The 23,461-nt window shown below is 29.0% G+C and overlaps 1 protein-coding gene across 1 annotated transcript; it reads left to right on the top strand.

Annotated features, from left to right (window-relative positions):
- Positions 1-7,638: 7,638 nt before the first annotated feature.
- On the top strand, positions 7,639-21,850 carry LOC115718871 (pyruvate decarboxylase 1-like). Its single transcript, XM_030647682.2, has 6 exons — positions 7,639-8,246; positions 8,335-8,498; positions 19,619-20,308; positions 20,773-20,893; positions 20,977-21,165; positions 21,563-21,850. The coding sequence occupies exons 1-6, from the start codon at positions 7,650-7,652 to the stop codon at positions 21,737-21,739; spliced, it is 1,938 nt and encodes a 645-aa protein (XP_030503542.2). The 5' UTR covers positions 7,639-7,649; the 3' UTR covers positions 21,740-21,850.
- Positions 21,851-23,461: the final 1,611 nt, after the last annotated feature.

Below are 23,461 nucleotides of genomic sequence, written 5' to 3'. Positions count from 1 at the left end.
AAAATATGTGGATTGGGTAAAAAAAAATGATAATAGAAACATGTTATTTAGATATTTGCAATGAATTTAATTTGAATTGCAATTTTTTTTTTTAATAAGCATTAATATAAGATAAAAGATAAGAGATATATGTTGTGAGTTTGAATTGAAATTGTAATATTTAAAAAAATAACACTTTTAATTATATAGCCACATTTAATACAACAATATTTATGTATATATATACTATTCAATGGTTACATTTTTATTGTAACTATATGGTTACATTTTTTCTTTGACCTATAATAGCATGTTATTAATAGGTAGACATTCATTTTTTAGAATTAATTAATTATAATTAACTATTTTCTTAAAATAATTAATTAAATATTTAACAAGACCTCTTTTAGCAATTAATATTTATATTTAAATCCTTACTCTAATTATTTTAATAATTAAGCCATCTAATTATAATATTTATAATAAAATTTATTTTTTTACAAAAATTAAACTTCTTTTGACACAAATTAAAATTCTTTTCTTATAATAAATTTTTAAATAATTATTTATTTTTAGATGATATTTAATTATTTTGTTACAATTAGATGAACTAAATATGAGGCATCAAGCTAGTCAATCGATAATAAGTGCAGCCATTTTTTTTTTCTATAAAATACTTCAACTTATTTCACTTTTTACTTTTTAAATATTTTAATAAAAAATTAAATAATTAAGTGTAATAATTTAAAATTAAGATTACAAGTATAATAATATTTAAATTATGAAATTATATGTGTATAATTTTAAATTATAAAAAGTTTTGCTATAAAATTTTAAATAATTTAAGTGCAAAAAAATAAATTGTTAATAGATCCTTATATAGTAATAAATTGTAAAAAATTAATTAATAATTATAATTAATTTAATTTTAAAGTATAATTAATCTTAATTAGAGTTTTATAAGGAAATAAATTATTACATTACTTTCAGGTTACAAGTTATTTATTATTTATTTTTATTTAATTTCCAAATTAATCACAACCATTTAATAGTAATCTAATGACTTAAAAAAATGTAACCATGATGGTTACAATAAAAATGTAACTATTGAAACCACTTCCACATACATATATATATATATATATATAAGTATATAAATCACTACAAGAAATAACTATTTTTAGTGACAACCTTTTAGTCATAACATAAAATTTTTGTGACTAAAAATGTGACTTTTAGTCAAAACAAAATATTACTTGTGACTAAAATATAGCATTTAGTTATAAGTTGTCACTAATTTAGTTTTAGTCACAACAAGTATTGTGACTAAAAATACATTTAGTCACAACAAATTGTAATTTATGTGACTAATACATTTAGCTACAGACTTTTTAGTCACAACATAAGAATGATATTTTATAATTAGTCACAGATTTTTTACTTTTAATTATAAATTTTGTTGTGACTAAAAGTAAGATTTTTTGTAGTGAATAAATATATATGTAAAGACTTAATTTTTTCTTAAAAAAATCCCTATTAAAATATTTCTGCTCGACATATGATAGTTTGTACAACTAATTAGTAACAAATTTTATATATTTTAATTTAAAGTTAATTGGAATTTAAATATATGTAAGACATGATATTAATTTTTGCACAACATCTAACTACCCTTGTTAAATTAGCATTCCATGGTCTATTAATTAATTTATTATGAGCTAGTGTGAGATAGATTTGGTAAAGTTATTTTGTTCTCGTGTGCCTTAATTTTTGTTTTTAATTTTTTAAGGCTAATTAGGATTTTTTTCCCACCGAATTTGACATGTAATAAATTATGCCCCTTGAATTTTTTTGGCCATTAAAAATTCCTATTGAACTATTGAGATTGTTATATTTAAGGACTTTTGTCTAATTTTAGTAAAAAAAATTTAACATAAATGAAAGTTCAGGGAGCATAATTTAGTACATATTAAATTTTGAGAGGCATGATTTTGGTAGATATCAAAGTCTGGGGAACATGGAACATGATTTAGTACATAAACAATCACTGAAACAGTAAAATTGAATGAAATTAGACAAAAGTCATTAAATCTAGCAATCTCAATAGTTTAGGGGAATTTTTAACGGCTAAAAAAGTTCAGGGCATGATTTGATACATGTCAAAGTTCGGAGAGAAAAAAATCTTAATTAGTTATTTTTTAATGACGAAAACTTGATAGACTAGAAGCATCTTCAATTTTGAAAAAAAAATTATAAATGTCAAAGCTTTCTTATTTTGTCCTCTTGTGGCTTAATTTTTTTTTTTTTTAGCTTTTTTTTAACTCAATTTTTTTTAGCTTGATAGACTAAAACTTTCTTCTATTTTGAAAATAATTATAAATGTCAAAGCTTTTTTACTTCATATTTTCATAGTACAAAAGAGTATCAATTTTATTGTTAATATATTTATTTACTTCATAGTACCATTTCTCAATAGAAAAAAAATCAATTTGACATTATTTCAACTTTTAATAAAAGAATATGTATAGTTTTAGTTATTTTAGAAAAATTTGTTTCAATTTTAAATTTAATATTTGTTTTTTGAAATAAAAATAATTTAATATTTTTTTAATATATTTTTTTCCAACAATAAAAACTCATTTAAAATTTACATGAAGACATCCTTCTTGTATTAATAATCTCATTATTAGTGAGAGATGAATTAATTTAAATGGATTTACTCCATATATTTTTTTTAACTTTTTTTTTTTAATTTACGGTTTGGGTTACTAAAGTGGTTGCAGCGCTAGTTGCAATAGGGGTTTCTATACGATTTTTTGTTGCGATTTAGGTTGCAGCGCTAGTTGCAATAGGAGTTTCTATATAGAATTCCGTAAAAATGCCAAAAAAAAAAAAAACTATTTTAAAGTGTAAAAATGAAAAAACTCCTTAATTTAATCCCATCACCCCCCCGGTGCTTGAAAGGCGGTCTTTTGGGGTTTTTTCTAAAAATAAAAGGTTTATTTTTTTTTTGTCAAAAATAATATACTTAAGTTTTATTTTATAATTATTATTAATATAAAAAATATAATTAAAATCTAATTTAATTTACTTAATGGTTCTCTATTTGAAAAAATTGTAAAAAATATATATTAAATTAGGAATTTCAAAATAAACAATATACATTATATTTTACTTAATATATTTTACAAAATTAATTAAATTATACATCATAAATCTTGGTCGTGACAAATAAATATGAGATAGAATAGACTGATGTCTAGAGACTCTCTGTTACCAAACAAATTTTTAGACCTTAATATGCATTAATAATGTAGCCATTATTTTTCACATGTGGGGAAAATATCATATAAATTTGGGTGAACAATTAATGCAGGACAACTTTTTTCTTTTTAACATTGAGTAGAATTTGTGGCTATATTTGTTTGGTACTGAATTTGTAATACTTTGTTTTGTATTTTTGTTTTCATTTTGTTCTATTTTATTACTTGACATTATTATTGTTTTAGTTATTTTAGTTGTATTAAACATTTAAGGATGATATTTTTATGGGGTATTAACTTAAATAAAAGGTGATATTTAGTTTTTAGATATATTTTTTTTTTCATAATTTTAAGTTAATATTACAAATTATGTGTGTAATTGGATATCACTAAAATCCTTGAATTTTGAGGTCTCATTGAATTATATCAGATGATGATTTTTCAAATCCAATTACTAATTGGATTAGATCGAACTAGGAGAAAAATATTTGATTGGATCGGATGCCCAATCCTAATTAATACATCTTTCCAAATAAAATCAAATACTCTTGTTTAATATTCTTAAGCATATTATGATCAGTCCTATATTTAACTTTTCTTTTCACAATCTGTACAATTGAATTCTTCATTGCCATTTTTTGATTCTAAAAAACTTCATTACGATTCCTCCAAAGAGCATACACCAAACCCACCACTGTTGCAATCCACAGTTTTCTTCGAAACCTCGTTCTCGACTTCTCAATTTTTCTAAAAAGCATAAAAAAAATCAGCACCTTACACCCTCCAATCCAACCAGTGGTTCAGATCTTCAAGACAATTGGTACTCAGGCAAACAGTCAAAGAACAAGTGATCAATTGTCTCACGAGCAACAATTTTTGTATTGACTAATGCTATATTCAAAGAGTCTCTATTTTGTATGCAATCTATTAAACACAATCAACCAAGCAATAAAAGTATGTTTAGGAATATTCAACCTATTCCAAATAACCTCCTGCAATCTTAATCTTTCGTGAGAAGAGATTTACACTTTGTATCCTTGAGCTGATTAGTATGTGTCATTAGATGATGGAAGTTGTTATCCTGTTTTTTTGTACCACGATGTGACAATAGAATTGGATGACATGTGTCCCATATTTCTGGTACCTGAGGGAGGAAGATATCCCTAGCAGTCCATAAATGACTAACCAGTATCTGCAATAGTCAGGTATCCGAGCAGAAATGTGGAGAAGATATCCGACAAGGTACGAACATGTTTATACCGAGTGACATACAAGAGATGGAAACTTCAGAGACTAATTTTGTTATCCGCTGACACGAAGACAATCCATATAATCGTGGGATTGATTCAGAGGAAAATGGCAAAATTTCATATTTCGTATATTGTAATTATAGAATCATTGTAATTTCTTATTTTATGCATTGTAAGCAAAAAAGAAACCATTCCTCATGTAATAAGTCCTTATAAATAGTGACCTAGCCTCACTAGGAATGAGATCGAAAGAATTGCTGCAGAAATATACTCTAGAGAGAAAAGAGAGATCTAAGAGAGAAATTACTCAGAGATCAGTTGTAAGAACTTTCAAGAAGAAGAACACTCTATTCCTTCTCTCAAGTCAATACAATACAAGGGGAGTAGGCTACTACCACACTTATGGGGCCGAACCTCTTTAAAATATGGTCTTCATTTTACCTTATTGCTTTTACTTTCTTTTAATTACATTACTTAATCGCTTTATTTCTTGACTCATTGTCGTTGGCTAAAAGCGAGGTCAATATTTTGGTGCTTTCATTGAGAGCAAAAACACAAGTCTTTTGTCTTACTCTTAAGTTTTGACAGGTAAACAGGATGGTTGTACAAACCTGTAAGGGAGGGCTCGCTGATCAAGGGAATCCAATGGTGACAGATTCCATGTGCAAACTCCTGGAAACACGACAGGACCACCAGGGACAAACCCCGAACAGGTTAATACACAACCTCCTACTGTAGGCCACAGAGTGACTTCCCCTCTGATTGGGATCAGGCGTACAAGAGATTGGAAACACCAGTACAACAGACGATCAATCTACTCCCAACACTAGAGTCTCGTCCACTACTAATGCTTAAAGGCCATTTAGAGATGATATTGAACTCTAAAATTTACGAGCCGCACTCGGGCTCATGCAAAAATACTCTCCATCATGATCAGGAGGATCTCTGAGCGGCTATAAACCTTGCATTTGATGAGAAAAAATGTCAATTCATAGAATAGAAGGACCAGGAGATGGAAATTATGAGGGCTGATCAGCAGGCAACCATTGGCGATCGAACTAGGCAGACCACCGTACTAATGAGAAGGGCCTACCAAGTCACTAATCAAAAACCGGCTACTGTATCCATGCCAGTATTGCCTTTGGCAGATCAGAAGGGTATGCAGCTAGGCATACCACACAAACTGATCACAACGGTCAACCGTCCAATCCAATGCCACAGGTCCAAATTGTGGGCCAAACGGTAGACGGCCAGATCCTGCAAGACTGTCCTTTGGGAGGAGTTACACATACCAATAAATTCACTGCTACTGAAGTTTCAGGCCAACCTATCGGCCAAATAAGTCAGACACCAAGGCCAAGTATCTCAGTGTTTGATAGGTTGGGTGTCGCACATGACCTCAGGACCAACCTAAATTGCAGAAGGGGCCTAGATGAACAATACGTTCCACCAATTGTCCAACCAAGTATCCGCACCCAAGGTCCAGTTCAAAGAGATCCAAATGTGACATAGGCTGGTCAACAGGTCGAACAAGTTCATCCACTTGTGCAAGCATAAATCGATCAACTTAAAAATATAGTGCAAGGCTTGATCGACCCAAAACTCACTGGTCTCGAACTCGACCGGGCACGAGGATCACCTTTCTCCCCTGAAATTGAAGTTCTTGAGTTACTCCCAAAGTTTAAAATGCCTACCTGGAAGATGTATATAGGAAAAGAAGATCCTTTATCACACCTAAAATATATTGTGATGCAGATGGACCTGTAGAATTAAGAGGTGATGTACGGTGCATAATTTTTCCTGCCACACTCGCAGAGGCCGTCCGACAATGGTATTTCAAACTACCTCTAAGAAGGTTTAACTTATAGAATGTCTTCTCATCATAATTCCATGCACAGTTTTTCTCCTCTCGTCAACTTCCCTCGCACCTTGAAGATCTGGCCGAAGTAAAGCAAATGCCAGGAGAACCTCTCAAAGCTTATATTAGCAGGTTTATGACAGATGCTACAAAGGTGAAGGGGCTAACTAAAGAAGGGAGACTGGCTGCAATACTGGGGGCCATTGAACCTCTTGGAGAGTTGTGGAAGGACATAAAGAGGCTAACTGTGGGATCAATGGCTGAATTTCTAGATTGGGCAAATGGGTTCATAAACTCGAAGAAGCTGTTCACCGTGTGGATACTGTCGGGCAAAAGAAAAATCAACTACATGCCACTTCGACAGGGATGTCCGTCCAGAATTCACAATATCCGAGCAGTTCAAATTCGAATAGGAAGAGGTCTAACAATGAAAATAAGAAAGGTAATGGAAAGAAAGGCAAATTCACTGGCAATGTTGAGAAGCACCCCAAAGAAAATGCCTCTAAATTTACTGCTTTCTCGGTTCTAACAGGTGACATAGAGAGACACATCTAAGTTATTTCGTGTTATTTGTTTTTATTCATTGTAATTAACATTGTTATAGAACCGGTTCTAATTTAATTATAATTAGTTTGAGTTATTTTATTTTATTTGTTTTTATTCATTATATTACAGAAACGCTTATATTTCAATTATAACCGGTTTGAGTTATTTTGTGTTATTTATTTTCATTCATTATATTATAAAACATGTTCTATTATTTTTGTTTATATTTGAGATATTATGACTTTTCCAGTGACTTTTTCCTGCGACGGTGACTTTTCTGGCGACGATGACTTTTCCGATGACACTAACTTTTTCGGCGCCAGTGACTTTTCCGACGTTGGCGACTTTCTCGACAAAATTTATTATTATTTACAAATATGAGATTTTCATTTTTTTTTTTACAAAAACATGGCATGAAAAAGGCTATATAAATGTAAAAAAAAATAAAAAAAATAAAACCCTTAACAATATTTATTTATGTTATAAAAAAGTAAATTCTTATAATTTTTCCATATATAGTGTAATTTCTACAATAATTTAAGGGTGTAATTTCTTGGCAAAAGTTAATTAAAGGAGAAACATACATATTTACTCAATAAGTTAAACAATTTTTGTAGTGCCCCTTGCTTAATGTCAAGAGAAATATATATTTTTAATAAGAATTAAAATTTACCATTTTCAAAAATAAGAATTGTCACTAACGTATTACTTTTTGTAGTCTATATATACACATAAAATTTATTCATAGTTCACATGCATTACAAGAACATTTCATGCTGGCATACTAATATGTTGGCCACTATGAAATTATCAAACATACTAGTGACATGCAACCTTAATAATTTGCAAGTCTTGAGATCCAATCACAAGATGAGCACTAGTGCAAGGTCTCACAAAATCCAACCTAAAAATTTGGCATTCAATATAAGATCCAAGCATCAAAATTATAACTCTCTTGGTGGTCACCTCGCCCAGCGACTCGTTCAGATTGGCGTGTCAGACGTTTTCTTTGTGCCTGGTGACTTCAACCTCGCGCTTCTTGACCATCTTGTAGCCGAGCCTCAACTCAACCTAATTGGTTGTTGCAACGAGTTGAATGCTGGGTATGCAGCCGATGGCTATGCTCGGTCACGCAGTGTTGGAGCCTGCGTGGTGACCTTCACTGTCGGCGGTCTTAGCATTATGAACGCTATAGCCGGTGCGTACAGTGAGGATCTTCCGGTCATTTGTATAGTTGGGGGCCCTAACTCAAATGATTATGGAGCTAATAACAGAATTCTTCACCATTCTATTGGGTTAGCTGATTTTAGTCAAGAGCTCAAATGCTTCCAACAAATCACTTGTCAACAGGTTTTTAATAAAATAACTTAACATCATATATTTAAATGTATTATATATTAATAATTAGTATTTTGAATTAATTATAATTATATTGTAGGTGGTTGTGAATAACTTGGATAATGCACAAGAGCAAATTGATGGGGCCATAGCTGCAGCATTAGAGCATAGCAAACCTGTGTACATTAGCATAAGTTGCAATCTGCCTGGATTATCTCATCCTTCCTTTCTTCGCAACCCACTTCCATTCTCCTTACCAGTCAGGTATATTAATTTCTTTAACATAATCTATATATTAATTAACATAATTAATGGACACATGTATGTATATCTCTTAGGTACCACCCCTCCTATATAAGTATAGATTAGTCCCATAATCAATTCACTTTTAAAATATTTAAATTTGTTATGAAACTTTTTTGAGGCATTAACTATATTTGATGTTTCATTAATAGTATTGAAATTAAGGGTAAGTTATAATTTGGTATCTAGCTAGTCTTTTATTCAAATAGATATTTATGTTTTGAGCATTGTTATTGGACACTAGTGGAGTCCAACACCTTTTATAGGTGGCGTCCCATGATTAATTAGCGATATTCCCTAAAAACTATTTTCTTAACGAGCATTGCTATTGGGCACCAGTGGTGCCCAACACCTTCTATAAGTGACGCTCCACGATTGGTTAGCAGTATTTTCTAAAAGTTATCTTATTAAGTTATATGAGACCTGATACTTAATTACACCAATAACGGTATGACACAGTGATGCCTATTAGCAATTTTCTTTTTTAAGTTATATGTAACCGGATACTTAATTACACTAATAACGGTATGACACCAAGAAGGGTGCTAGACACCAATAATGTCTTTTAGCAATTCGATCTCTTATTTTATGTGTGATATGTTTTCTATTTACACATCTTTTCAAATTAATTTAGAATAATTTCTTAAAACTTTCTTCTATATGTTTTCTTAAATATTTTTTAGACAAAATTACCCATTACTAAATAATATCATTTAAAATTAAATTTCCAAATTTTAGTTAAAACAGAATTAAAACATCTGTAGTAGTCTCAATTCAAAATAATCATTTATTATTAATTAAAAAAAAAAAGCAATTGCAGTTTTTGATTTAAATAAGAACAAATACAAACACAAATATTTTGTTTTATTTAAGTATTCTTATTAGAATCAAAGTCATCAAAGGATAATTTGGTCCATTTTGCTTATCAAAGAATCACAAATATTCATTTTTAAGCTTTTAAAAATTAATGTACGAAAACATCTTAAAAATAATAAATTAATTAAAATAATCCATTAGTTGGAAATTTTCATAAAACTAAATTATTTTATTTTCTTTTTAAATATTTAGACAGGACACATTTATGTTAAATTATACAAAATAATGAAAAGGGTGTGAAAAGAAAGCGATGATGAGGGGGTAACTCTCTAAAATTTTACAAATATGACTAAGGGCCCATTTGGCACAGCTTTTGGAAAAGCTATAAGCTACTTTTTGAAAAAGCTGTGATAAAAATCTGTTTGCTAAACAGTTAAAAAACAGCTTTTTGAAAAAAATTTGGAGAAACTAAAGCTAAAAGTGCTCCAACCCAACTTTTAAAAAAAAAATTATTTTGATTAAAAGGCTATAATATTTTTTGTACTAAAATCATATTTACTTATTTATTATGTATTAAAAAATAAAAAAAAATTAAAATAAATAATTATTAAATCTCTTATTTTTTTTAAAAAAATAATTTATATGTTCTTTTAATATTAACAAAAGATTTTTCTTATATATTTGAGTTTTTAATATTTTTTTAATAATTACCTCAGATATTATTTTTTTAACTTTTTTTTTTTTTTCAAATTTACGGTTTGGGTTTCTAAAGTGCTTGCAGCGTTAGTTGCAGTAGGGGTTTCAATATCATTTTTTGTTGTAATTTATGTTGCAGCACTAGTTGCAATAGGGGTTTCTATGTAGAATTTTGTAAAAATGCAAAAAAAAAAAAAAAAAAAAAAACTTTTTTTTGTTGTGAAAATTTATATTGATTTATAATTGCGCAAGTGTACACAATCACAAACAAGTAATACAATGATAAGTAATCAAAGTTCGACTCCACATGGATTTTTTACTAAATAATGCAAAATCAACTAAGAGCAATTCCAAGAATTTCCACTTGTAACAGATTTCAAAAAACCAGCAAGCTTTTTCCAAAACTTGCAATAAACCATTCATAATCTCAACAATTTATTCCTATATCATATTAGATTACAAATAGTCCAATAAAGCATCAAATCCTTAGTTATGCATGACAGCAAAATATTCCTATTTCACTACTAATTAATACCTAAAAGAAAAGGTAAAAATCATGCATCAATTAGAGGGGTTCAACTAGGTCTTACTTTTCCAAGTAAGATCTAGCTTGCTAAATGCTAAAGCTGGCCAAAAATTAACATTCAATCAACATTTCATTACAACTAATTGAACAAACACAAGATTACTTAGTCATTGCAAAATCAAAACACTAGTCCATACAAGGGTTCATAACCACCCAAATAATCTCTAAGATTTTAGTTCATAACTGAAATTAAAAACATCAAACCAGAAAATGAAATGTTCATGGAATTTAATAGAAAACTAGAGAGTAGAAAATGATACAAAATGAAGAAGAGAGCAAGAGAAATGAGTTGGAAACTCAAATCTTCTCTTTGTAGGTTGCCTTCTTCTCCTTCTTCTTAGTCTTCTTCTTCTCTTCTTTCTCTTTTTTTCTGTACTTAGATTTTTTCCTCTGTAATTTTCGTACTAGCCTTTTCAAGTGCAACCACCTTTCTATTCTCTCCTCCTCTCTTTTTTTTTTCTCCCCAATAAGTATACTAAAGTTTACCCTAATTGGAAATCCAAGTCATCGCCTACTTGTCCTTCATTTTCCACCTATTTGTTGAGTCATTAGCCACATTTCCGCCACCTTAGCTCCTTTCTTTCTTCATTAATGCCAGATGGACTTCTTGTTAGACATTTATTTGTATAGACTAAAACATACATGATTATGAATAAAATGCGGAATTAAATCAAACATATATACACTATGAATAAGGATCGAAATACCTCCAGCCATTGATTCTTGAGCTTTAGTCCCACATAAGCTTTGATCTGCAAAGAAAACTGGTTGATGTGGGTAATCGGGCTTCCTCGCTCTCTCAACTCTCTTTAGATGGATTTTGCTGTTATGAACAGAATGAGTGAGGAGCTCGGGGACCGAGACCCTATATTTATAGGTGAGATACTCCATCAGTATCTGTGCCACATTAATTGTCAGAATATTTTGACAATTAATTCAGGAAATCAAATCAGGTAATGAATATAGAAATCTGACCATATATAGAATATTACGTAATTGATTCTATCCAGATTCAATGAATATAAAATATTCATTTATCAGAATCAATAATATTATTTTATTTCCTTAATTAGAAATATTCTAATATTCTCCCACTTGGTCAGCATTTAAACTAAAACATTCAAACCCAAACGTTCCTCATTATATAATAAACATACGAATCATAGCGACATGTCCTCATTATAAGTCGAGTATTATCTTCCATGTATTACGATATATTTATTATATAACAATGTACTTTATGTGGCAATGTACTTAAGTGAATAAACCCTAACCCTTATGTTTATTCAGGTCCTCTTACGATAATTTTCTCAGATGAAATTAAGGTGCACATAAATATGAGAAAATATCGAAATTAGAGTTTCATTAAATAATTTTTGGTTGTACAAATAAAAAAACTGCATATGGGTTAACTGAATCCCATATTTACTTTATGATCCTTGAATTTGTGTTGCGGCATGCCTTTAGTCAAGGATCTATGCGATCACCCAATTCAGTTTGCGTGATTAATGACCACTTATCACGCCTTTTTATGGCTAAATACTTAATGTCGATATGCTAGCTTCGACCAGTACTCTTAGAGTTATTAGCCATAAATATTGTAGCTGAATTTATCGCAAAATTTTCTTAATGGCCTAATGAAACTGTAATTCTGAACTCTAGGCCTACTATGAAACTCTATAATACATCATACGAGATGTATCCTCAAAACAATAAATGAATCTGACTTCTATAATGGAAATAACAATCAAGATTCTCTACAATATAACTTACTGGTAATCTTAAGGACGTAATAAAATATTGATTTATGTGAATCAATACAACCAGTGAAGTATGTTAGAATCTAATTGGTTAACTATATTTCCAGATGGTCAATTCATCTTAAAATATGTATGAATATAATTTTTAGTATCTTAAAGATACCTCATCACTTTGTATGAAAAATAAAGTGGTCTTAACTTTAGTTATTCTGATACTACTTAACGATCCTGAAACAAATGTAATGCAAAGTCTTATTCAGACTCTTAGGCATACATTAGGCTTCTAAAATAGAAGCAAATGAATGTTCTTAATTTATTCTCATTCCAGACCATTTTTCAGATGCTGGTTCGAGTTGAATTTATCACACTTAAAGATAAAAGTTATATCAGATGAATAATACATAATTTTATTTAATCAGAGATGCTGTGGCTACTCTCTAATTAATTAAAATTATATATATTATTTATATTCCTTATCTCAAAATAATAATTTGAGATATGAATTATTTCAACTTATATAGAAAATTTTTATCATCATTTGCAAGTAACATATTGTTTACGTATAAAACAAATATTACTCCCACTAACCTTCTGGTATGTAATTATTTCCATAATTCTCTTTTCAAATCTAAAGGAAAAGATAATGAAAAAACCAATTTGTGAGATGTTTGTTTTAATCTATAGGTAGACATCTTAAGCTTGCATATGTTCACCACTATTAGAGGAAAATTTGTATGGCAGTCTGTATACCTTCTTCTCTAGTTCACTGTTTGGAATTGATTAATGAATTGAAACAAGCAACAAATGCCAAGGTCTATAATAGAATCTTTTATAAAAACAAGTGAGAATGTAAATCTCATTTGTTATTGATTCTTAGTTCAAAATGAATTTCTTAGCAATGAATATTCTTTTATATCTTTATGTTTCTCAATGTTGCCTAATGAATATTATTGGTGAAAAAACCTATGCTTAATTAATGTTCTCCACCCCATTAGACAACTTTACTAAAGATAAACTTTATTGCTATTTAAGATATTCATTTCTTCATTCATGGCATATTGTACTACAACTTCAATTCTTTATCATTCTATAATTTAATTTGTGTCTAAAATTAATATTGTAGTTGAACTCTTATTGTACAAAATGTAATCACTAGAAAACATTGATCTTACTGTTCTAATAAGTCATCTTAAGGATGGACCAACAAACTCTTAAAAGAGCAAATGGTTCATTAACATGTTATTTTAGAAATTGTAAGCAATTACTAAATAACATAACTTATTAGAATTTTACCAATGACTTGTAGATTATTAATGATTAGTTATGAATTCTCAATAACCATTAATCTTAAGGGATGTTGTGAATCATAATTAATCTAACACTTGAGGTGGAAGTTTGAGAAAATATGAATGATCTTTCTCGGAAACTAGGTTCCTAGATTGATCACTCCCACTGATCAAGTCAATTCTTAATTCCACAATTCTAGTGTTGTGAGATGGATAATAAAATATGTAACCCTTAAACCTTATAGCTTTTCAAATGAAATATGCTCATTTATGGTTTAGGGCCCAGATCTTTTCTTTGACAATTGTACTCTAACTATATATGGGTATTTATAAAATGTGTACATGTCATCAAGTCGGTTTTCAACCTTATCACAACTCAAAATATGTTTGAGAAACAACTTTGGTTAGAACACAATTCGATATGTACACCCCATTGTTGAGTATCAATAGACAAAGATTTAGAAAATATTGGAGTTTGCTATGTAGGCTCCACCCCATGTCCAAAAAATGCTTAGTTTCTTAAATCTGTTACACACTATAATTTAGGTGTACCAAGCATATGTATCGGGCAATGAACCCATGCTTTTAAAGAAACTTTGCAAATAGACTGGGAGTTTATCCATACTCACGAATTTTAATGTAGTATTCTCCATTTTATATTTGATCTCACTATCTTAATATGCAAAATGCACCATTTCTCTACTTAAGATTTAAATGTCTTTGAAACATATAAATCTATACTTTTGTAGAAAAATTATTTATGTGAGTAATCGTTAAAAAAGAGATGCAAAATTTGAGTCCATGTCTTCAAAATTAATTGACTTGTATGATTTCTAATATGATAGAATTCTAGTATGCACCGATTTTGACTTGTTGGAATACATATTCTTAATGAAATTCACACAAGTTCTAAATAAAGTTAGTAAAATCAAGTGTAATGAAGATCCCCACCATTTACTAACATTTATTCTATTTATGGAGATATGTTTCATAATTTTTGGTGCTATAATGTAGAAGAATTCTTATTAATAACACATTTCTTATTGTCAGATTGAACTTGCATATCTTTATGAGTGGCATCATTTGTAGTAAAGACCTCTAAATGTGTCTAAATCAAGTTTCAATAGAATCTTGGAACATAAAGATCTTTGCCAATTTTAAAACAAAGCCACTACTATATTGCTTGTTCCTTAAACTTCTAAATGTGAGAACTTATCTTGTCTGTGGATAAGATTTGCTCACAGTTACTGACTTTCTTAGGTTTATTTGTAAACCTTGCAAGAAATTATGAATGTGGAATAACAATCTAAAATAATCCACTATGTGTTAATAATCACATTAACTATATTAGAATGAATTCATACACAATAAATTAAAATTTATTGGTGATAATAAAGTGTGATTTATTTTTCTTAATTATACAGTAAAAACTGCACATTTTAGATTAAGTTATCAGAATAAATTTTTGGAAATTTCTACTAGTATGGAAGAAATTTTTGAATAGTGATGTAATAAAATTACATATATAGTTTTGAGGTTTAAATGAATCATGTTTTTACCAATGAATAAACATGCTTACATATGAAATCTTATTAAACAAAAATTGCCTGTGGGCTAAATTTTTGATTTAATAAGATTAGATTTAGATGTAGATAATGATAGATTTACACAATTTATGAAAAACTTAAAGTTTAATATTTCTATCTCAATGAAAGGTATGAAACACTTAATTATTTATAAATGTTTCAAAATTTTATACTTTATGATAAAATTATTAAATTAAATCTACATAATTTCCTGTGGGATAAATTAAGAGAATTTAATTTAACATATTAATTATGTAAATATAATAAAATCCCTGTAGGGTAAGATTATTATGTTCACATAATTCATGTCCATTATGTGATCTTGATCCACTTAATGTATATAATTTTATATAATTAAGGATGCTGTGGCTACTCCCTAATTATTTAAAATTATGTGGTTCACTAGACACCAAAGTATAAACTGGAGATTAAAATTTTACTAAATCCAAAATAGCCTGTGGGCTAAATTTTAAATTTAATAAAATTAGATGAACTTTATGATAGATTTAATTAAACAATTAGTTTTGGAAAATGAAGGTTTATTATCTATCTTTAATTAAATTTGTGATAACACTATTAAATTAAATCCCCATAACTCCCTGTGGGGTAAATTAAGAGAATTTAATTTAACATATTATCCTAATTAATTATACAAATATAATAAAATCCCTGTGGGGTAAAATTATTATACCTATATAATTAATTACAAGTTATGTCCATTAAGGTGAATTTTAATTAATGTATAATTTTATACAAATAAGGATGCTGTGGCTACTCCCTAATTATATAAAATTATATTTTCACTTTGACATTAGGTATTGGGCTCTACCTAAAAGTAATTTCGTTATTAACATAGTAGACAATCACTGAGATTAATGCTCCTAGTGTGGTCGTCCGAAGATCATTAAAAACCATTCTAGATATGAGCATTTGTCCCAAATTCATGTTTTCTTATGTCAAACCACAAAATTACTTACATTTTATTCATTTTAGGAAGTTTTATGAATATTTTATGAAGTTTTATGAAACTTAATGTGCTATATAAAATATTCAACCTATCTTAATGTTTGAATATTTCTAAATATATCTAGCACTATAAAAGGAATTTATGTATAGCATTTAAATCATACAAATCTAAATTAATTGCATTAAACATAAATTTGCCAAATAAATACAATTATTGTATGATAATAAATTAAATGCTTAATTCCATAATATATAATTAATTATGCATTTATGACCATATAATATCTTAAATATTTATACTAATAATTAATTTGTATAAATAAGGTAATTATACAAATTAGTACAATTAATTATATGGAATGAATTAAATGCAAAATTAAAGACTATACTTAATGGCAGATTTTTCAAATTTTATTAATTTAAACAATAAATTACATAAATTTGGTAATAAATAATTAAATGCACAATTATACAAATTGTACAATTATTACATGCCTAAATAAATCATGTAATTAATTACCATATTAAAACAAATTTCCATTTTCAGTTTATACTAAATAACATATTAATTCTAAATATATGTATTAAATTAAAAATGGAAATTAATGAATGTAATTTATTGACTAAATTAACAATAGGAGAATAATTTATATTTCCAAATAAATAAAAAATATAAAAAAAAAAATCGAAATTTTTTCCCTTTTTTTTTTTTTTGAAAAATACACTGCCATAAACGACATGATAAAATTTCCTTAAACTTCCAAAAATCATGAAATCAATTCCAAATGAATCTAAATGCAAAAATTAAGACATTCATATAGATTTTATGCATCGAAAATACATAAAACAAAGACTTTAAAAATCACCAAAATTTTCTGAAAAATAATTTTGAGATTTCTTTGTTTTTTCAAAGTGGATTTTCATGCTTAGAACAATCTATATTAATATATGAATGTATTAATACATATACAATATATATATAAATATATATACATATATATACAGAAAAATAAAAATACTGTATGTATATATATAAACATGAAATGTATATATGTATATATTTGTATATAGCATTTAGATATATAAATAATATATATATATACAACATATATACGTAATGAAATGAAGAAAAAAAAATATATATATATATGTATATGAATATATATATATGAACTGAATGAATAAACAAGTATATATGTATGAAAATATATATGTATATATATAATTGGGATTGAATGAATATGAATATATAAATATATACACAAACGAAAATAAATATATATATCAACACTGAATTAAATATATATATAAACACTGTATATACGAGTATATATATATATATGAAACTCAAACTAAAATCAAGGCAGAGATAAAAACCGCTCTGATACCAACTGTTAGACATTTATTTGTATAGACTAAAACATACATGATTATGAATAAAATGCGGAATTAAATCAAACATATATACACTATGAATAAGGATCGAAATACCTCCAGCCATTGATTCTTGAGCTTTAGTCCCACATAAGCTTTGATCTGCAAAGAAAACTGGTTGATGTGGGTAATCGGGCTTCCTCGCTCTCTCAACTCTCTTTAGATGGATTTTGCTGTTATGAACAGAATGAGTGAGGAGCTCGGGGACCGAGACCCTATATTTATAGGTGAGATACTCCATCAGTATCTGTGCCACATTAATTGTCAGAATATTTTGACAATTAATTCAGGAAATCAAATCAGGCAATGAATATAGAAATCTGACCATATATAGAATATTACGTAATTGATTCTATCCAGATTCAATGAATATAAAATATTCATTTATCAGAATCAATAATATTATTTTATTTCCTTAATTAGAAATATTCTAATACTTCTGCCAAAATACACTTACTGGGCTGACAAATTGCTACGCGATGATTGTTATAGCAATGCCAGTCAACAATAAGCATTTTTCTACTCCTTTTCCTCCTTGTCCCAAATATTTCCAAATACATATTCTTCCATTTTTTCTGCTTAATACATATAAAAACAACAACATAAGTCTATTTAACACTTACTAACACACACACACACTTCAATTTATTACAAAGACACAACAAACTAAACACAATTACATAATATAGACACTAATTGCTCCACAATTCAACTTAAAATTCAAGCTTAAAGATATAAAAATAACTCTAAATCTTAGAGTTATCAGTTTTGAAGTGTAATGAAAAATCCCTAAAAAATGCTATAATTTATTTTTATCAAATCAATATAAATTTATATTTGAAAAAAATATATATAGAAAATAAAATATTATATAAAATAAATTTTTACATATTTGTGATTATAATAAACTAGATTATCACATCATCAGTATCATTATAATAGATCTTAATAACTCACAGTACTTAGAAATTTATAATTTACCGAACACTCAACTCAACTTTTTTTCACAGTTTTGCTACGACTGTTTTTTCTCACAACACAACTAAGCTGCTTTTTTCCAGAGCACAGCTGTGCCAAACTGGCCCTAAAGGTTTGTTTGCCACACTCTATGAAAACTTTCTCACATGACTAAAGTTGTACTATATAAAAGTGTTTGATAAACAGTTAGAAATTATTAATGAATATAGTTTTAAAAAAATTACAAATAAAAGTTCAACTTAATATAGATACCCAATTTATACAAAAATTTGTTTGATTAAAAATTATACCCTATCTTAGGCTAAGACAGGTCAAGCATGCGCCTAAGACTCACTCAGCCGGACCCCAAAAAAGATATTTTTCTTTAAAAAAATTAGTAATTTTAAAAAAAAAAAACCACATACACATTCTTAGATATGACCTCAATAATGAACATTTTAGGACCAGCCCTGATTTGTAAGAGAAAGTGACATAAATAAGAAAAAGAAAATAATGTAATTAATACACTTAGATAATGTATCTTAGTAGATTTAAATATGTAAGAGGTATTTGTTTAATTTTTTCTTATTAATCTATATTTGTATGTTTGCTTTAATTCATGAGATTGACGTTGATGATTTTTTCAAACAATTTTTTTTTTAGAATTATTCCATATATCATTTTTTATTTTTATTTTTTAAATTAACGGTTTGGGTTGCTCCAGTGGTTGCTCTGGTGATTTCTATGTAGATTGCTATGTGAATTTTGGTCACGATTTAAGTTACTCCATTTACTGTATGTGGATTGTTATGTGAATTTCTTTAAAGTGTAAAAATGAAAAAGATCCATTTTTTTCTTATAAGAAGTTCCAACAATTGGTTGGGGCCGAATACAAGCACAATTCAGTAACTATCTTGTAAAACTTATATATATATTTTTAGCCATATAAATGAGTTTGGTAACTATAATATTTAACTTTATATGTAATTAACAGACTAAGTAACACTGTGGAGCTAGAACTAGCAGTAGAAACAGCAGCAGAGTTCTTGAACAAAGCAGTCAAGCCAATCCTTTTGGCTGGACCGAAACTCCGATCAGCAAAAGCTACCGAGGCATTCCACGAGCTTTCTAATGCGAGTGGTTATTCGGTGGCTATCATGCCTACAGCAAAAGGGCTTGTACTAGAGAATCACCCTCGCTTCATCGGTACATACTGGGGCACAATAAGCACTCCCTATTGCAATGAGACTGTTGAACTGGCCGACGCTTACCTTATCGCCGGCCCAGTATTCAACGATTATATCAATGTAGGGCACTCGCTCTTACTTAAAGAAGAGCGAGCCATAATTGTTCAACCCCATAGTGTTAGAATCGGAAAAGGTCCTACCTTTCGATTCGTTGAGATGAAAGACTTCTTAGTGGCATTAGCAAAGAGAATAAAACACAATACAACATCTCATGAGAATTATGAGAGAATGTATATGGCAGATGATGGAGGTCATCCTCTAATAATGAGATCTTCTTGGTCAAGTGGTGATGAGATCATGATGAAGAAGGAGGCGTTGAGAGTTAATGTGGTGTATGGGCATTTGGAGAAAATGTTGTCTAGTAACACAACTATGATTGCTGACACTGGTGTCTCATGGTTTAGTTGCCAAAAGCTCAAATTGCCACAAGGATGTGGGTAAGTAGATCGTTTCTAATATTATTATTAGTGTCTTTGTGTGTTAAAATTTATTAGTAATATTCTTTATCAAACTTTTATACATGATATTTATTCTTACACTTTATATATATGCAAACAATAAATATTCTAACATATTGGAAAATTCTTTTGGGGCTGCACAAATGTTTTCGATATATAGATAGTTGTAGTTTAAATTTTTTTATATGAGAGTGTAGCAAATTCTAGAAAAATTCAAAATAATTATTGTACACTACTTTTTATATTGTAGATTATTGTGAATTTCTCGAATATTTATAAGATATTTTAAATAACTACCATATATACCATCTTAAAATTATATGCATATGCATATAAAACATACAAATTAAGAAGTGAATCGCTACACCTATTTTTAAGGATGCACTGTAGAAACATCCTATATCATTTACACTACATTTGGATGATTATATTTAATGGTGTAGGTTTGAAGTTCAAATGCATTATGGATCAATCGGTTGGTCAGTAGGAGCTAGTCTTGGGTATGCACAGGCAGCATCACCAAACAACCGAGTCATTGCTTGCATTGGAGATGGCAGTTTTCAGGTCTTATATATAATTAATAATTATTAATTAATTTACATTTTAATTAATTTACATCTTAATTAATTTATTATATAATTATATAGATGGGTGCACAAGAGGTGTCAACAATGCTTCGTTGTGGACAAAATAGTATAATATTTCTAATTAACAATGGAGGGTACACCATAGAAGAAGTCATACATGAAGGATCCTACAATGTTATTAAGAATTGGAACTACACTGCTTTAGTTGATGCAATTAATAATGGTGAACACAAATGTTGGACCACTAAGGTACATATTAATTAAGAAAATAAAAATCACTACAAAAAATATCATTTTTGTCAGTATATTTTTGCGTTGACAAAAGTTTGATATTGTACTGGTAAAATGAAATTTACTTTTAATGTGTTGGCAAATCATCAACATTGATATTAGAATTTGACCTTTCTCAGCACGTAAATGTGCTGGTAAAAATTAGACTTTTGTCACTGTAAATGTACACTGGTAAAACTTTGACCTTTTGGCCAACGCAGTTTGTAAAATCTGCTGGTAAAAGTTACTTTTACCAGCGCAGTAGCAAACTACATTGGCAAAAGTGACATTTCTTGTAGTGAACGTATCACCCAATTAATAATATTATTAATTGTTTCTCATGTTATATTTTTAATTATTTTCAAATTATTACAAGGTTTCATGTGAGGAGGAACTTGTTGAAGCAATGAAGATGGCAACAGAAGAAAAAAGAGAGTACTGTTTGTGCTTCATTGAAGTGTTAGTACACAAGGATGACACAAGCAAAGAGTTGGTTGAGTTCTGCTTAAGAACATCCCTTTTCACTTCTCGAGCACCTACTTATATTTTATAATCTTATAAATTAATTACAATAATATCTCTTATTATAATTTAGTCTCAATAAATTGAACTTGTGCTAAAAACTTATCAATCATAATTTATATAATATGCATGGTTATTATTATTTTTTTTTTTTTGAGATAAAATGCTATTATATTAAACCAAGAGTTAAAATACAATAGACATAATTGGGGGGGAATTTCCTCCAACCATGAACATTTAGTTTCCGCCGAAAGAGCATGTCTTGCCAGCAAGTGAGCGGCATTATTAGCAGATCTATAAAAATGAGAGATCTGAGCTCCAGGGAAATTGGAAACTAAAAGAGAAATGTCGCTAAGCAAACTATGAAAATCAGAAACTAGCCCATGCGAAGAAAGTAGGCCTTTAACTACTGCTAGAGAATCCGTTTCAATGAAGTGCACTGGTAGTTGAAGGTCTTTAATCCACTGTAGACTATACATAAGAGCTAGAACTTCCATAATGTCAGGTTTAAAATAGCCTTTGAATGGCCAAGACATTGCAGCAATAATGTCACCAGAGCTGTTCCTAAGAACAGCACCAAACCCGGACATTTGTTTGCGTTGATAGCAGCGTCTGTGTTCAATTTCAGTCGACCCGAAGGAGGGTTTAGCCAAGAAAGAGCCGAGTTACCTGCTGTAGGAAGAGTAGATGCAGTGGTCGAATTCTAATTAGCTGCTGGTGTTTGTCTAGCAGAATGGTAATCCTCCAAGTAAGAGAGCAAAATAAAGGAGAACATCATACGGTTTTGGTTTCGAACCATGTCTCTCTTTGTTCTCTTTGTTCTAGCTGTAGAGAAGACCAGGAGGGTGAAACATGAAGAAAAAGTTCCATCAATTTCATATCTGGTGCGAGCAGATCAGTGATGTTGAAGGCAGAACTTTGCCAGACTTTCTTGGCCAGTTTGCAAAAAAAAAAGAGCATGTGAGATGGTTTCTTTGGCTTTGTTACACAAGGAGCAGCAGTCAGAATCCGAGATGTGTCGATGGTGAAGGATGTCCGCTACTGGGAGACAATCATGAATAGCACGCCATAAGAAAATTCTAATCTTTGATGTCACAGAGGACTACTGTATGTTATGTATATATAATAATATTAAAAACAATTTGATCTACACTTTTTTCGCTATTTATACCCGAAATTATACCCATATATTGATTATAAATTAAATTCCAATCATAAACCCTAAAAAATACGCCAATTTCACGTCCTTTTTTGGCTGAAAAATGTTCAGACCCGATTGACAACGGGCCTTGTCGTGTGGGTATTGTAGCAAGGTTGAAGATGACTCTACAGGGACGAAGCCCACTTGCGACTGTCGGAGAGTGTGGTAGTTTTCAGAGTCCATTTTTTATTCTTTTTTTCAATATTATTAGAATTTGATTTCTAATTCTTTTGGTAATTTTTAATTAATTTTTGACTCTGTTTAATAATTATTATTAATTTAATGATAGTTATGCAGTTAAAAATTATTAAGAACATTTTTTGATGATTTTTTGAAATCTGTAGATCGTAGAATTTTTTTTTGGATTTTTTCTCGTTTTGTAATCTCCGCCAACATCCTATCTTTCACATCTTTCCATTAATTGTTCTAAAATTATAAAACTTTATTGTTCAATGTAAAAATAATGTATTATGGTTGATACTTATTTTTTTTATTAAATATATATTATATGCAATATTAATATATCTCTTTTTTGAAATTTAGCCGAAAAAT

This window comes from Cannabis sativa, chromosome 2, assembly GCF_029168945.1.
Source record: "Cannabis sativa cultivar Pink pepper isolate KNU-18-1 chromosome 2, ASM2916894v1, whole genome shotgun sequence".
NCBI lineage: Eukaryota > Viridiplantae > Streptophyta > Magnoliopsida > Rosales > Cannabaceae > Cannabis > Cannabis sativa.
This window is presented reverse-complemented; position numbering and strand designations above follow the sequence as displayed.

What these genes read in the sequence shown, in the direction of transcription:
- LOC115718871 (XM_030647682.2), top strand. Translation starts at nt 7,650, where the DNA reads ATGCATTACAAGAACATTTCATGCTGGCATACTAATATGTTGGCCACT. An exon ending in AAATTGCCACAAGGATGTGG is followed by an intron (nt 20,309 to 20,772) that starts GTAAGTAGATCG and finishes TTAATGGTGTAG; the next exon opens with GTTTGAAGTTCAAATGCATT. An exon ending in ACAAATGTTGGACCACTAAG is followed by an intron (nt 21,166 to 21,562) that starts GTACATATTAAT and finishes AATTATTACAAG; the next exon opens with GTTTCATGTGAGGAGGAACT.